Source organism: Phaethon lepturus, unplaced genomic scaffold, assembly GCF_000687285.1.
Source record: "Phaethon lepturus isolate BGI_N335 unplaced genomic scaffold, ASM68728v1 scaffold2671, whole genome shotgun sequence".
NCBI lineage: Eukaryota > Metazoa > Chordata > Aves > Phaethontiformes > Phaethontidae > Phaethon > Phaethon lepturus.
This window is the reverse complement of record NW_010519686.1, coordinates 31,582-48,968: the sequence shown is the minus strand read 5'-3', so window position 1 is coordinate 48,968 and position 17,387 is coordinate 31,582. Positions and strand designations below refer to the sequence as shown.

The 17,387-nt window shown below is 38.3% G+C and overlaps 1 protein-coding gene across 1 annotated transcript in view; it reads right to left on the bottom strand.

The window, feature by feature from the left end:
- Positions 1-17,387, bottom strand: part of LOC104628505 (usherin-like) — a gene marked incomplete at its 3' end in the record, with an annotated part of 60,896 nt that overhangs the window by 12,836 nt on the left and 30,673 nt on the right. Inside the window, exons 3-8 of the mRNA XM_010297123.1 lie at positions 11,539-11,668; positions 10,296-10,359; positions 7,660-7,954; positions 6,193-6,377; positions 2,875-3,096; positions 1,469-1,562 (exon numbers count right to left, since the gene is read on the bottom strand). Coding sequence (XP_010295425.1) covers positions 1,469-1,562; positions 2,875-3,096; positions 6,193-6,377; positions 7,660-7,954; positions 10,296-10,359; positions 11,539-11,668 — 990 coding nt within the window. The remainder of the gene's footprint in view (positions 1-1,468; positions 1,563-2,874; positions 3,097-6,192; positions 6,378-7,659; positions 7,955-10,295; positions 10,360-11,538; positions 11,669-17,387) is intronic.

Genomic DNA, 17,387 nt, shown 5'->3' with positions numbered 1-17,387 from the left:
TTCCGATTCTCTCCCCCGTCCCACCATGGGGGAGTGAGCGAGCAGCTGTGTGGTGCTTAGTCACCAGCTGGGGCTAAACCACAACAGCTCTCCTCTATACATTTCTCTGGAAGACCATGACTTATACCAACATCCCATTGGTTCTCCCATGGCCAAGAATTATAAAACTAGTAGGAAAATTATAATTTCACAACTTGGTAAGTTTCAGCTACACACTACACTTCACAAAATCCCTCTTTATTGAGAATTATTGTAAGAGCAGAGCAAAGCAATGATAAGAATGTACTTTCTAGATTCTATCTAGATTTTTAATATGGACTTTTAATTAATTCCAAGGAATTTAACCTTAATATCAACTATCTGAAAACACAAAGTAGTAAAAAGTAATATTAAGCTTGTTCTTTAATTAGAACAATCATGTCGCTACTACAGATTATTTTAAAGATATCCAAATGTCATACATGACTGTAAAAAGCATGAAAATGTCCATTTCCCAGTTTGTCCTTAAATAAATAAGTTTAAAGCTCAATGTTTTAAAAAGCCACTACCCAAGTCACCAGTTTAGATCAAAATAATGACTAAGACCTCCAAGAAAATAACTTCCAAATAAATATGCATGGGCACGTTTCAGTATTTTCTTAACTGTGCTCAACTATGCAAGAGACATCTAAAAATCAACTCAAAAATGTTTTAACTCTTCCCATCTTAGACATTTTGTAAAACAATTGCATTAAAAGATCTCAATCTTAGGTGAAGTCAGAGACTACAGTCTACAGGTGTCCCAAGTATCTACAGAAGTTCTAAGTATCAGAAGGTAAATTTGTGTTAATGTTTTACCTTTGATTAGGCATGCAGTTCTGAAGCAAATGTCCAAATTTTCTGCTTTTCCTGGGCTTTGATTTGCATCATGAAGGTTGAGCACTTAAAAGGCTCCATTTCAAATGAAGCTAAATTGTAATCTGAACTCCAGGATTGTGCCTACTGCACTCCATCTACTGAATAGGTCTGGAGTCCATAGGACCAGACTAAAACTACTGTAGAGTAAAAAAAAAAAACCAAACACACAACATCCCTGAAGCACACCTGCCGTGAACATCAGGTCTTCATTACCTTTTCACTCCACAGATCATTTGCTAGTTGCTACAGCAAGTAGAGCCGTAATCTTTATTAGATACTGACAGTCCAAATTCAGATTTGCATCTAATGTTTGAAAGTGGCATAATCCTCTAACAAGAAATCAAATCCCTGAACACAGCACTCCTAATGGTCTGTGGTGAAATGGCTTTTGGTGCGGGACGGGGAGGGGGAGAGGGGACTATTTCGTTTCCCTATTTAATACAAACCCTGCTATGGAAAGTTTCCCTATAAAAGCTAGGCCAACACTAACACACATACACAACACTTTCCCAGGACTAAAATCCCAATTTTGAGGCTGTTCATAAGTGACATAGATAAAGGAGGGACTAACATTATTTCCTTCTGTATAGCTTTCCTTGACGCACAGGCACCTATATGGTTCCATCGCTGTGTCGCAGTTATCAGCGTGGCCATGGCAATTACACCTGAAAGAACAACACATAGTGAAGAAAAAATGAAAATATGGAAACACATCTGTCCAAAAATATATAACATGGTGACAAATACAATTTTGTGTATTACATAGTCCAGTTCTTTATCAAGAACAAATAAAACACTGAAGCGAATGTTTTCAAGTACAGTAACCTACAAAAGACTACTCCACTCAACACATTTTTAAGTTTGAACAATTGCTTTCCAAGAAAACAAAAGCCCGCATGTAGTAGGGCTGCTGTTACCTTATATGATATATAATGAAAACTATATTTCAGTATATAATATTAATATGTAAAACTTTATTAAATAAATGGCAATTATTCATCAATATTAAGCCTTACGGTGTGGCTATAGTTTTTCAGGAAACCTTAACCATATTAAGCATAATCTTCTAGTTTAACCCTTCTTGATCTCAGTTAAAATGTTAAATTCTTACTAAAATAAGACCTTTATCGAGTATCAGTAAATAGGCAATAACCATCCCACTTTACCTGAAGGGCTCTTCTTCTGGACACATGGCATAGCTTTGCAAACTACAGCTGAAATTACTGTTACATAGTCACCAAGATTGTAGCTGTTTCAGTAAAAGCATTATCATAACACATCTAAATCAATAATCAAAACATATTAGTAGTGTAGAAAATGTTAAGGTAAACGTGACCTCTAATGGGGTGCTTTCTCTCAAAATAAGATCTCAACTACCAAAATAATTTCAGGAATAATACTTATTAAAAAAATCTGCACCATATGCTTCTTGGAAACTATTTCATTGCCAAATTTGCATATTATTTACAGGGCATAATTAGTCCTTTCACAAGACAGCACACTTACGTACAATAAAGTTGTCAGTCACAGATAATATAATACTTTTACTGACAGCTGCCCAGTTTTAAATGGAAAACTACAGCTAAAACACAGACTGAGATCTGCATTAAGACTTAAAATTGCCATGTTTGGGAATCTATAACAAAACTTGGAAGAGCTACTGAAGTAAAGCACAAGCCATGGTTTCAGTCATAAGTCTTTGCTTAGAAGCATTAGTAATTCCAAGGAAAGGACTGCTTTTGGCAGATTTGTATAAGCAGTATAATTAATTTTAAAATAAAATGTGAGCAAATGTTTTAAAAAAAGAGTACACCAATCTTTTAAATTTGATGCACTGCTTCAGACCAAATTCTCTTCTCATTCATAAATGTTAAAGCAGAACAACTTCATTAAATTTTAGGCAGGTCATTATACACTTTGCACAACTGCATTAGTCAGCAGCAGTGATTGGTGGGGGAAGGGTTCCATAACACCTACCTTCCGCTGACTGTAACTTCATTAACTCCATAGTATCTATGCCTAAAATTTACCCAAGACTCATTAGTATGATACTGGCCATGGAGATGAATCCTCACTTGTGCAGCTTTTACAAATTCTTGGAGAGACGGAGTATTGTAAAAATCATTGTAACCAGGTCGGTGATTTGGTTCTGGCGTAAGAACACTAAAAGTTAGATTCCCACGGGAATACGGTGTAAAGCTGTTAAAATAGAGAGAAAGACAAATTAAATTCAAAATATCATATATTTTTCAGATTCTATCTCCTAATACCCTTTTTCTCAGAGGGTCTCAACTGTACACAGAGGTTTTTTTGTGGTTTCTGGGGAAAATTCTTATGTCACTGGATTCCCAGTCACCAGAATCCAAGCAGGGGAAGTGTTCTTTATATATCTGTTTTTCCCCAAACTGCCATACTCTTCCCCAGACCCTAAGTTTCCAATTAAAAGTAAAGCCTCTAAAAGGCAGCTTCAAAATATGAATAAAGTATAACTAATACAGTGTCATCTGCACTAAGTTTTCAAAAAGTTTAACACAGGTTCTTGAAGAAATATGAACGATGCTTGAGCTACACAAGGAAATCATTCAGATGACTAACATGATAATTAACATGCCCATATTCTTAATTATATACCTGCTAAACACATAAAAACCATACAGAAAAAATTATATTTTGAATTCCAGAGTCACTGGACTGTATCATCTCATTCAATGAGTGAGCAGAGTCAGAAACACACGCCACCTTCCAGTGAGTGAAGTGCAAGAGAATTTAATGGAATGCAGCAGGATTGAGAGTAAAACTGCATATTTAAACCCAAGAGGGGAAGGACAGTCCTGACAATTCAAGCAAAAGGCTGAGTAAACAAGTTATATATAAACTGCACATTTGCACAATTTGGTATGAATCATATCTTGTGTTTCTCAGCAGGGTTTAGCTATGAGTAGAACTTGCCTCCACAAGAGGCAAGAATGCCTGCTTATTTGCACACCTACATGGGCTCATTAAAAATAGGTACCCCACGGTATCACCTGGCACCTGACATACAATATTCAAAAAATGTAATTCTCCTCACTTCAGAATCTCTCTGAGATTTGAAAGATGAGATCCGTAGTTAGACTAGGTCAGCTGAGTCACACTCCTCTCTCCATGAAGGAGCTTTGAATTTACTGTGGCCCTATCCAAGTCAGTGCTTCACAAAAATCTCAGTGGAATATATCTGTATGTTTCTCTGGGAGATATTGTCCCCTCTTCACCTCCACAGAAAGTTAAATAAAGTATTTTTCTTCCATGACATATAAAGCTGTAATGAAAATATTGAGACAGGTACGAATGGCAGACAAATGACACCATCTTGGTATGGAAGCACCAGAAGGAACAGCAGAAGGACTGTAAGGCTGATAGCACCTAGGTAAGCAGGGTCATTAAGATCTTAGGGCATCTACACACAGCTTCTCAGGAAACCAGGAAAACAAAGGAGATCCTAAAACATGGGTCAGCCAATATTCAGACAAGCCTTAAGCCTCTGATAAGGGGGATAAAGGACAGTGAACAATTCCTAACTTACAGTGGTGGTACAGGATGGAGAAACAAAAACCTTAATCACTTTCATCTCCTAAGGGACAAAGTCCATTCAGTACTAGCAATGTGGTCACCAAACCAAGAACCCTCAAGGCATGGTAAGGATTTCAAATCCAAGGTCATTTGCCTTCCGTGTCAACCCAAGGAGTCCTGGCTAGGCCACCAGGATACAAGTACACTGGTATCTAAATGCTGAACAATTTGGACACATCTTGGCACTTACATGTATGGGGTATAAGAGAGAAGGAGAGAAACCAGTTCCGTTTTACAATAAAACCACCTTCCTCTCCTAGAAAAGTCTCAGCAGAGAGCTCAGCTACGCTGCTGACACAAATTTGGACCATTGAACAATGCTCCAACAGTAACTTCTCCAAGTATGCAGAATACTCACCATTACAGGGTGTATTTCTTATCTTTTAAGCAAAACTTTCTGTATATTAGCTGTACCCAAAATAATTCATTTGTATCCCTTCCTATCATCATTCACGTTGTAATTAAAGGGGAGAGACAGTGCTACTTACAAAACATTTATGAAAACAGTTCATACTTAACTCTTCAGTACTTTTTGGAAAATATACAAATACATATTCCTGGGCTGAAGAGGGCATTACCCGTCATTCGGGTTATTTATCCAAAAATGTTTGGCTTAAGAGATTTCCCTTCTCCTCTACCCTCTGCTCCAAGGATCAGCAATAAAGCTCAAAGTCCTCTGCTGAAAACTGGTGTAACTCAGATGACCTTACGCTCCTCTCCTCACAGAATACTGAACTCCTGGGGAACAGACAAAGATGCTGACACTTGAAAAGTCTTAGGAAGGTAGCAAAAGTGAAACAACAACAAAAAATGTCTACAGCACCTGGTACTGTATTTTCTGACTGACATTCAGCCAAGTACTAAGCAAGCCTAATACTGGCATCTGAAATCAGGCAAGAGATGGTGCATTTGAATATATGTAGTAGTATAGATTCAAATATATACATGTACATACATGCGTATGTGTGTGTGTAAAATGATAATATATATTAACTATTATGTATGGTTTATATTTATGAAATGGATACTGTATATATTTTTGTATTTTTAAATTTGCACATGCTAACTGTCTAGTAAAAAGGCTTGCAACATGTTTCTAAGAAGGTTATGATCCTTCTTGCCCTACCCCGCCCTGTTTTATTTTGGTTCTTGCTTAGAAAGATTAGAAAGCTTCAAGACACAATTTTCAATGCATTTCTTACATGCTTTGCATGATTAGCAGTAAGGCTGAATGATTGGCTTTTATACTTAAGTTTGGCCTCTCTTCTAAGCTTCAGAACAAGTTGCACTCTCAGAGATCAGAAGGAATACTTTAACACCCACCAGATAGTTTAAAACAATCTGTAATATCAGCACCTTCCTCCACTCCATCTCAACGTTCTGTAATTCTACTGACAATAGCCCCCCAGCACACAAGCATGTAAAATTTCAAAGTCTAGCTCAAAAATAACAGAGGAATCAATTGTGTCACATTCCTCAATGTCTGAAATCTTATAATAATGACAGATGACCTTTTGGCAGTCTTAATCGAAAGGTCAGATTTGGGATCTTTTATATACACAGCAGCCCATAATAAATGAGTATACCAAATTAAAAGATTCTATCTCATTGGGACATAGAAATGAATTGTGTTTGCATGTTACCTGTTCAAAGCATCTGCATTATGCAGATAATACCCACTCATACCTTGGAAGCTGGAGACAGTTGACAGAGTCTGGTTTTTCCAGAGATCCATTGTTATCCATTCCAAAAATACTGCAATTTTTAGCAAAATACTGCCAGTCTTCCCAGTTTAGATCACCTCTTTTTTTCCTTTCAATTTTTATTGCTTCAGGGTGTGGGCTAAAGAACTGCAGTACAATATAGAATACCTACAAGATAACAAATTTATAAACTGATATTAATGGCTAAGTTGTGAAACAATTAGAATATAAACTTTCTTTCAATGTGACAATATAGTCTCCTTTATCACTCACAGGCAGAAAAAGAACCAGTATTCCAGTCCACATTTTCACAATGAAAAACAAAGATAACCTTTTTTGTTAAACAAGCTCTTCGATCTCTCAGACATTGTTACAAAACAACTGAACTGTTGCATCAGAACTCCACTTTTTCTTGAAGACCATTTGAAAATCTACTACAAAGTCAAGCCACTGTTTGTTACAGAAATATTATTTTGGCAAAAACGAAGAGCATAACTTTGTGTTGCCAAATATTTGACAAGTGGTTTGTCTGATAAAAGGTAAATTTTTAAAAATTTTTTATCTCCCTAGTTTTAGCTTGGAATCTCTTCAAATACCCTGTATTGCATTGAAGAGCACTTCCCCCAGCATACTGCTTATGCAGAAATGTATACATGTCAAATAAACCAAGTCTTAGAACTTCACAGACATTTGAACTCATTTTTAACAAAAGGACTAATTCTTACGTACGTAGCCAAAACCTCACATCATATTCTTTTCCTTCTGCCCATTAATGATAAAAAAGAAAAAAGATAAGCTGCCAAGAACACACAGAAATTTGGTAGAGCCCCTATTGTGAATACAGCCCGACTACTGATCTATCCCCCTTCCAAGACATTCTGACACTCTTCAACAGCATAGTGAAGTGTTAGGTGCAGTGTGGCCTCTTCAGGAACCTTGCCTGCTTATTGTATTCTCCTTCCATATTCCTCAGGAGGCTAAACTACCATCTCTAGAACATAAATTGCCTCTGATATGTCAGTGTGCTGCAGACATGTTAAATACCTTTTGACTGCAGTCAGCTTTCTACCAGAAGGTAAAAAACAAGCATCTCAAGTTTTAATAGCAATCAAAATTCAAGTCAAAATTTACAAAAGTGCAGTTAAAAGGGAGCAAGCAATTTCTAAATATTTGTGTCCTTACACAGGATATCCACTCTGGTATATCTATTCCAGATTACTGCTTGTTACAACAGCCAAGGCACATCAAAAGAGAATGCATGCAGGAACCATAATGCATTCTGTTGCTTTTTGCATTGTTTCATGCTGATAAAGGAAGTTTTCTTCCTGATCCCATAAAGATAATGTCTTCAAGATTAAGGTTTGCATTTCCTCAAAACTGTAATAAAATGTCTACAAAAATCTTTTCCTAGCTTTGATTTAATAAATAGTAAATGTAATCTTCTCATTACCTGATACTGTCCATTTTGTAAATCTATTGTGATAGAAACACCGTGATCCAGACCTGCAGTATTAGCAAACACAGATGAAATCCAGGTGGTCCCAATGTCATCATCATTGATGTAATACAGAGGATGGGCTTCTGCATCCAGCCTCAGCACTCTGTCGTTAGTGGTATCGTCTTCACCATTAGGGATGCAGTATCTCTGTATCAATGGGTGTACCCGGGCATGACTTCCAGGACAGCGGCATTCAGACTGGGTATGCAGATGAGGAAATTTTCCAGAGAATACTTCCAAAATGTCTCTGTCACAGCATATAAAAAAGTAATTACATACATGATAAAAAAAGGACAAGTGCCACTTTGTGCCTCTAGGCTCATAGATTAAACAAATCTCAGTTCAGATTATAGTAGAAGCCCTAAAGGCCTGGTTTCATCTCACATAAATGGGGCAATCAGCTAGGAATCAGGCCATACAGGGTCCCTATGTAATCAATGGTATGCAGCTGGAACCTTCAGACAGTGTCAGTGAAGCAGCACTCTTTCATTGCTCCACAGACATATATGGAGCCAAGGGAAATGAGCTCCTTGTTGGGGTGTGTAAAGACAGGCAGGATGAATCCTATCCTAGATGCAAGGAGAACAACTCTCAACATTTTATTATGGCATCATGTCTGACACCAATAATTGAGCTGGACACTGCTCTTAAGGGTACCATAGTATTGGCATATTGCCTGTAACCACAGATGTTTGCACTCAAATCCTCCAAAAAGACCAGCTTGAGCAGTATCACATTGCACCTTAGAAAACCTAGATAGAAATATTTTCACTTTTAACTAACTTTAATGCAAGTGCCCACTTTTTTAGCTGCCCCAATCTGTGATCCCTCTGGTTGCTTCTTACAGGCCATGTCAAAGCCATTAAGTTACTTTAGCTCCCTCTGACATCAGCAACTGAAATAGATACATAGATAGGTAGGTAGGTAAGCAGATAGATATATGAACAACATGGACAGGTTACCTAAACCTTTATCTGCTCATCTCTGGTGTAAAAGAAGGATTTTGTGAGCCTAGAAGATATTGAATTTTTAAATTAAAAGCCTCTTTTCCCATTCTCCTACTTTATCAGTAAAAACATCAAATTTTTGCATACTTAGTAAGCAAATAAATACTTGCTAGCTGCCACTACAAATTCCACAGAACCCGAAGTTACACAGGCTTTTAGATAGCCATAGACTGAAATTAATTGATAAGCAGGCAAGATTTTCATTCACAGTTTATCCCAGATAAACATTTTGGACCAAGTTATTTGTGGATATAAAACTGCATCTACAAAGACATCAGGTCACGAGACTTTGTAAAATATCTTAACTTACAGTTTTTAAACTTTATTCATTTCACTGACTTAAACTGTAGTTCAAAGGATTTGATAAGCATTGGTCTGAAAGAATATAACCAACATGACTTCCATATAACTTGGAATTCAGACTCATATTAATACTTTAAATTCACAGGAGCTCAGTTTATAGTAATGTCCTGCAGACAGCTGAGCTGCTAGGAAACTGCTCTACCTCTTATTGAAAGACTATCATTAAGTAGCCTTGAGGTCTGCAGTCAGGAGTGTCATTGCATCTAGCCTACCCAGAAGCACCACACAAATAGGACCTGACTACTTCTGGCCATCTTGAATGAACTAGGTTAATCCAGCATGAGGTAGATAACAAAGGTAACATTTCTTTGTAATGTGCTAGGAAGGGAGGCTGGAGGGCAACAGAAATTGCAGTGGCAACCTAATTTGGCCTCAAGGATGAAGGAAATCAAAGCAATTGCCCAGGGCTATGTGGGCTGAGCTAGCAAAGTCATTGGCTGCTTATGGTGACAATCTAATACAGAAAGCAATATACAGTTAAGACAATAGCACCTCAGGGTAGGGGGGAATGGGAGGGGAGGAACGTCAAGGATACCCAACATCGACGTCTGATACCGTGGGGAAGCTGAGACCAGAGGAAAGGAAGTGCTAAGCATGGGAGCCAAGCTCACAGCCACAAAGCCAGCATGCTGACCAGTTGGAGTGCCTGTTGTCTTCAGTTGGATCACCAGTATCAAAATGGTCAAAACTGGACTGGCCTGCTATGTTCCCTTCCTTGCCCCACATGGAGCGCTCAGAAAACTTGGCAAGTCTCATGCAGCAGGACTAAGTTTATAGGCACAGACTATTATGTCAGAATTATTATGAGTTTATAACACCAAGACAGTTTATAAGCATTGAAACCTAGCAACTGGACCTACCCTCTGCAAGAACACCTACTAAGTCAGGTCGTAACAGGGACAACAGTAACAAGGAAAGCACACATTTACTATTGAATGGTGGGTTTCACTACATATTACATACACTAGTTATAGTTAAGCTATATTATTCAAAAGCAAAACCCATTAAGTTGTTAAATTTATTTTAAATCAAGATTTTTTAGATTAAAAATCGTCTTTGAAACAAGGTTCAATAAACGACATCATCATAAGCAATCATCTAGAGGAGACATCAGAAAAGCACTATTCTTTGGGAAATAAGTATATTGTTATCTATTCTTTCTTCTCATCACACTCCTATTTTTTTTTTTTTTTTTTTACAAAAATAAAGGTTCTTTACCTGTTTGTAAGTGCCACTGGGTAAAATCGAAAATCTTGCATTCTTCCAACAAATTGCTCTAAACCTAAGAAAACATACTATAAATAAGTAATCTATTGAGCAGAAGGCAGCTTTGCAATGCGTGAGAGCACCTTTAATTCACCACTCAAAGCTCTCCTGCACAATTACCCCTCCTGAATGAAACCATCTTGGACCTGGACAAAACTATAGAGGGCAGTGACTTTTTTTTTTTTTATAAAAAAGAATGATTTATAATAACTTTATAAGAACATTTTGTACCTATCTCTTTTCTGATTAGAGAGGTGGCACAAGGATCGGCTCATTAGACAGAAGTAATGAGCCAGTCCATGTGCCACCTCTAATTAGAGAAGAGATACAGTAGGTACAACTGTACCTATCAATTTATACAATAAAGATAAAAAGCATTTTAAAATATTCCTTTCTTTTATACACTTATTAGTTATCCAGTATTCAGAAACAGAATCACAGGAAAACACATTTCCAAATAAAAGCTTTAAGAAATGGGGCATAGAATTAATTCTTGTCCAAGAGCACAATAAAGTTGTTTAAGTGACATACAGTTATATTTAGGAGTTAGCTTCAAATTCTGCATGTTCCTGAAGAGCAATAGTCAGTGTTCTTACATCGGCAGAGCCAAGAATTTGTGAAGAGCAACAAAACGTCCCCCAGCTGTTCTGCAATGATTATGTCATGCTGTAGTACACACAAAATTCTAGATGGAGATGAAGAATAACATTATCAGGCATTGCTAGATGCTGAGGAGTTCTCATTCTATTAGCGATTTACACGAGTATTGATAGAACTGAAGAACATGAACAGACAGAAGTTTTCAGCTCTATTCCTGACTCCGGAGAGGAGAGTGTAGTCTTGCAGCCATGCACAATTCCATTCTGAAATAGTTTCATATATTTACTCCGAAAAACTATGATTGTAAATGAATGGAATGTGTCACTTTATAGACCTACATTTTAAAGCAAGAAAACCTACCTATATGCCATAGTACATAGAATAAATTATGAACCTACAGGATCATCTACTACACATCTACCTTGCAGCCAATCTTTTCAGAAAGCTAATTGTACAACAGGAATTTACTCCTGCAGGAAGATATTACTACTCAGCATATAGATAACTTAAAATCACTCACATTTTTTAACCACATCTTGTGCACATCTTGTTTTGATTATTCCAGTGTATTCCACTAACATACTACAAGATTTACCTGTGAAGCTTTGTCCAATTTGCAGTGTACCATCAGTATCTGCAACTGTTCCCACAAGAATTCTTGAATCAAACGGTGTGTTGTCACCTTCCCAGCCATTCAAGAAGAAACTAATTCTGCTGTGATGCACCTAGAGAATCAACGTAAAGGGGCAAACATGCTTCATTATGCAATTATTTTGATTTCTCTACATGTTGCGTCTATCACTGATTAACCATTAACATTACTTCTACCTACTTGCTGCATGTCTTTATTTTCAGTCCCTACTGAAAGTAGTTACCTCTTTTCTGTCCATCCGTTAGCAATCCAGTTAAGATCATTGCTCAGATGCACAGAGTATAACATTTCTACAGCGGTTAAAACAAAGAAGAAAGTACAGTACAGTGATTTGGCAGGGAAGGGGAAGAGAGAAAAAGAAGAAGGGTCTGTTTCACAAGGTACGCGGCTGGTTACAGCTACTTCACCACTTCAGGCCATAGGCACATGTTAGAGCTGTCAGAGCTCTTCTCATACACATCAGCTCATACGGGCCTCAAGGGGCTATCTACCATACATAGGATAACCAAACACAGCACGTTTCAGCCAGGCCTCTAACACTCCTCCAAAATGCCTCCCTAACCCCAGTGTGTTTCTTTCTACACAGGCTGAAGGGAACAGTATAGGAACTGGCTACGTCTGCTTTACACCCAATGGATAATTCCCTGACATCAAGGGAACCCTTGGCTAAGAATATGCACTCAGCCAGCACCCCAGGGTACTGTTTTCTGCAAGCGTTCCCTTCCCTGCCAAGTCACTTTAAATTCGAGCTAACATTCATAGAAATACTTTATGGCATTCTCCCAGCTCCACAAAGTCACAAGATGCTGAGCTTTTACAAAGTACTTTTTTGCATTAAAAATCCTCATGTTTAGGTTACATAAAATTATAAAACATTTATGCCTCACTACAAGAAGGACACTGAGGTGCTTAAGCATGTCCAAAGAAGGGCAAGGAAGCGGGTGAGGGGTCGGGAGCACAAGTCTCATGAGGAGCCGCTGAGGGAACTGGGGTTGTTCAGCCTGGAGAAGAGGAGGCTGAGGGGAGACCTTATCGCTCTCTACAACTACCTGAAAGGGGGTTGTGGCAACATGGGTGTTGGTCTCTTCTCCCAAGAAACTAGTGATAGGACAAGAGGAAATGGCCTCAAGTTGTGCCAGGGGAAGTTCAGACTGGATATCAGGAAAAATTTCTTCACCGAGAGGGTGGTCAAGCATTGGAACAGGCTGCCCAGGGAGGTGGTGGAGTCACCACCTCTGGAAGTATTCAAAAAACGTGTGGATGTGGCGCTTCAGGACATGGTTTAGGGGACACGGTGGCGCTGGATTAATGGTTGGACTTGATGATCTTGAAGGTCCTTTCCAACTTTCGTGATTCTGTGATTTAATAGTATGGGAGTGCCTTTCAGACTTATGTTTCATGAAATTCAATACTCGTTTAAAAAGTACAGGCACATACAAAATGAAAACTGGAGGCATTGTGGCTATAGTTTTTTATAATTAACTTAATGGGAAGCTGACTAAGTTCGACTTATTCAAAACTTTTGAAGTCTGTTGTATTGTTTACTGAAAAAAACGGAATCTTTTCTATTTCAGAAAGTGTTCTATTTGCAAACCTGAAATTACTTAATTTTTAGCAATATTTAGCTTGCATAAGGCTTATTTCACATCAGAGTTTGGTAGCCTTCAGATTTTGATACATCGTTTTGTTGTTGCCAATTTAGAGAGCGTTATTTCCATTTTGCAGATATGGATGCCTGGTGAATCTATCTACAGAGGCCAAATAAAACTAGACTACTTTAGCCTATCTTGATACTCAAGCTAATCAAAACAAAATAAACCTGGAATAACTGCTTCCATAAGCACAATATATATGTGAGGACAAGCCAGAATAATTTCTTTCAAAGACGAAAGCCAGAACCTGAAAAAGAAATCAGTTTGAAAACCACAATATAAGGACTCACAATGCCATTCCACCAATAAAAGTCTTTCAAATTTCAGACCAAGATAAACAGACACAATTATCTATAAATCTGAGCTCAGATGATCAGCATCAGTGCCTCAGGCAACACGAGTCTATCAGTATTTTAAGAAAGAAAATATGAAATGAGATGGTTGTGTTTGGGTTGGTTTTTTTTTTGTATTTAGGCCTCATACAAAATTGTACAGATGAATTTTTCTCATTAAACTGCACTTTCAAACATACACATGCATGCTGAGCTTTATTGCCATTTCCAGATCAGTCAATATTTCCCAAATTTAGACAGGAATATTTATTGCCCTTCCACTGATGGAAATTTGAAGGCTATTATCATAATTACTAAGCCTTGAGATTTGTTCAAAAAGTTATTGCATATGAGTTTCACCACTCAAAATACATCTCTCCATTTTAAATTATCTTTTGTGTTGACACATCAATGACCTAAATACAACAGTTTTTTATTTAATTTTAATTCAAAGCCCTCTAAACATCTGATGCCCTATTTGCAAGAGCCTAAGTATATGTGTATTATGGTGGTTACATTGCATTTTTTTTCTGCATCACATTTTTTACAGCCTGTTACTGTCATTTGGTGTTTGACTGTTATCATCATAAAAGATACAGGCTTTTCTACTTTGTTATTTGTAGCATTATCTCATGTTTTACAACATCTTTGCACAACATGCCCGCACATGAAATATAACTAGTGAAAAGTTCTCAGTGGTATTAATGCATAAAAAAGAATGTGGTTCCATCTCTACTGTCTTTACCCAGCCAAAAGCTGATGAACAGCCAATTTTCCTTTATCACATTAGCACAGCCATGAGGGAAACACATTTGTTCTAGTCAGCTACACTAAAGATACTATTACCAATCTAACATATACATGTTTTATATCAGCAGTATTCTCAGAGTATGAGGGAGCCAACAATATATTAACACTAGCATGACAGTTTATTTAAGAAAAGAAAATTGTCTCTGTAGAGGGACAGAAGTTAGAAATGTATGGCTAAAGCTCAGTGTCACTGGTCTAATAAAGGTAATAATTCTTAAGCTTTCTTTATAGCAGGTAACACTCCTGTGGCAGCTCTGTCATATCATTCAAATAAAAATGTTGTCTTTTACAAGTTTAAGAGTACTTTTATTTTCAGTCAGATATGAAGCATGTTCCCGCTTTCCTGTTTTCACTGTAAAACATTTGTAAGTGGCATTCAGAAATGGGCACGCTCACCCCCATCAGCTCCTTGCAAACTCTCAGCTGCAGCTTCTATAGGACCCAATTCTGCCTCCCCCAGTGGTAAGTGGAGTGCTCGCCTTCATGCACCCCTACTAAAATTGGTGGGACTATTTATGACTTAAGAGTGACAGAATTGGGCCCTAAATGACCAGGTATATTTACTTGTTGAAAATAGGTGACTAACAACAATTTTAAATCTCCCTCCCTGCCCCCCCCCCAATCTCTTTGTATTAAATAGGATTTAGAATAGTTGGGTTTAATATAGCACATCCCCAAGGTAGCCCTAAGCACTTTACAATGCTGAATTGGATATCAGTGGTGCAGTGACTGTGTAAGGCAAAGGCAGCAGTCATTATGCATTTGGCAGTAGCTCAATGTAATGATCCCCCTGCTGGTTATTAAAGGGGGTATGAATATCTGACATGGGAGGAAAATGTAGGAGGGAAACCATGTGTGGTATAAAAAAGAATCCCAGCGGCTCTCCACTGTGGGAGGGAGGAATGCCTCAAAGTTTGGTGTCAGTTTAGACGAAGCTAAATAAGAAGGACGGCTGGCACCGAATCGGCTGTTTGATGTGGTTATTTAAGGTCTCCTGACCGTAGCATTAAATTGCATAAAATACCACAGAAATAAAAGATGAATTTCACTCCTGACTAGGACAACAGGATTATTCCCCTGTTGTCTTTATTAATAACGTTCTATAGGAATTTGCCCCAAGAGAGTAACAGAAGATGGGTAGGACAGGCTGGCCTCATGGTTGTGCAGAGCACAGGACCAGAAGCCTGGGATATCAGCACTCTAATCCCAGCTCTGAAGCCATCTCTCCTTCCCGTGCTTCCCCATCTGTCAAATACTTAGCAAATCACCTCACAGGGAGGTGGCAAGGATTAGTTACTAAGATAAATTCACTCTGCGACTACATTAGCCTCTGCCAATGCAGAACCTAATACCAATTCCAAGCAATGGAAAATCCATTTGATGGTGAACTGAGATGGTGAAAGATATCCACAATCTTTCCTCTAATAGCATTCTTGTTATGATCCAGAAGAGTTTCAAAGATGAGAGGTGCTGGGCCAACGAACTGATAGGCAAGTTCCTTCAGTGCATCCCGAACAAAGCTCTTGCGGTCCTCCGTCACAAGCGCCCATCCCATTGGAGCCAGCAATACCAAATCCAACTGCTTCCTACCCAGAAAAAATCCCCTACCTTATGGGTCACTGTAGTGCAGAATGAAGGAGGACACACTGAAGGACAAGCTACCGCTTACAAAACAATATAGGGACAGGAAAGGCATTACAACTGTTTATTTTCTCACCTAAGGACCTGTTACTCAGACCCTACCCATGAAAATATAACAATGAAACTTCACGTGAATTTTGCCACTTGGTTTGGATCAGGCAGATCTGTCACATAAACAAAAGCCAGTGTTTTCATGTATTAACTGCTAACAGACACTTCCTCTATATTGCTGTAACCTGTGTGGTAAAAAAGAAGCATCACAACTAAAAATTGCACTTCAGAGCAGTTGTACTGGCTAAGGCTGAGGGACTAACTGGCAAAAAGCAGAAGCAGGGGAACATATAGGAGCATGGTAACCACATATGATACTGCTTTCCTCAAACCACTGGCAGCTCAGAGACCTCATCAGGCAGCCATGGTTTCTGTATATTTAGTAACTTTCCATGGATTTCTCTTGCATGAATTTGTATAGCTGCTCCTTGTATGCAAAATCTCATACTTCCCAAAGCCATACACTGGACAGACCAATTCAAGAATGTGATGGGTTTTTCCTTTCTCTTTTTTCTTTTAAGCCTCAAACTGTAGTGTTACCTACAGGTATAATGTATAATAAATGTAGAAATAAGTAGTATAGCAGGTATAAACAGTATAAGAGATATAACAAAATATTTAGTATTTCAATTAAAATTATCAATATGCTTTTCAGAAAAAGCCTAATATTCCTCTTCATTAACACAGAGGCAGAAGACATTTTGGGTATCAAATAAAAGAAACGGTTATATTGATTGCCCTATTTTGAGCTACAATGGCACTTTCCACGCCAAAGCCAATTTGGGGGACTTCTGAGACCCCAGTCTACAAAGTTTTGGCTTTGGTATGGAAGATACTGTCCTGGTTTCAGCAAGGGTAGAGTTAATTCTCTTCATAGACACTAGTGTGAGGCTATGTTTTGGATTTGGGATGAAAAAAATGTTGATAACATGCTGATGTTTTGAGTTGTTGCTAAGTAGTCAAGGACAGTCCAGTTTTCAATGCGGCCCTGCCAGCGAGAAGGCTGGGGGTGAAGAGTAAGCTGGGAGGGGACACAGCCAGGACAGCTGACTCAGGCTGGCCAAAGGGATAGTCCATACCGTATGCCATCATGCTCGGTAAATAAAGCTGGGACAAATTAAAAAGAAGGGGTGAAGGGACATTCAGAGTTACAGTGTCTGTCTTCCCAGGAAACCATTAGGTGCGATGGAGCACTGCTTTCCTGGAGATGTCCCTGCCTGCCCATGGGTAGTGGTGAATGAATTCCTTGTTTCGCTTTGCTTGTGTGCGCGGCTTTTGCTTTACTTATTAAACTCAAACCATGAGT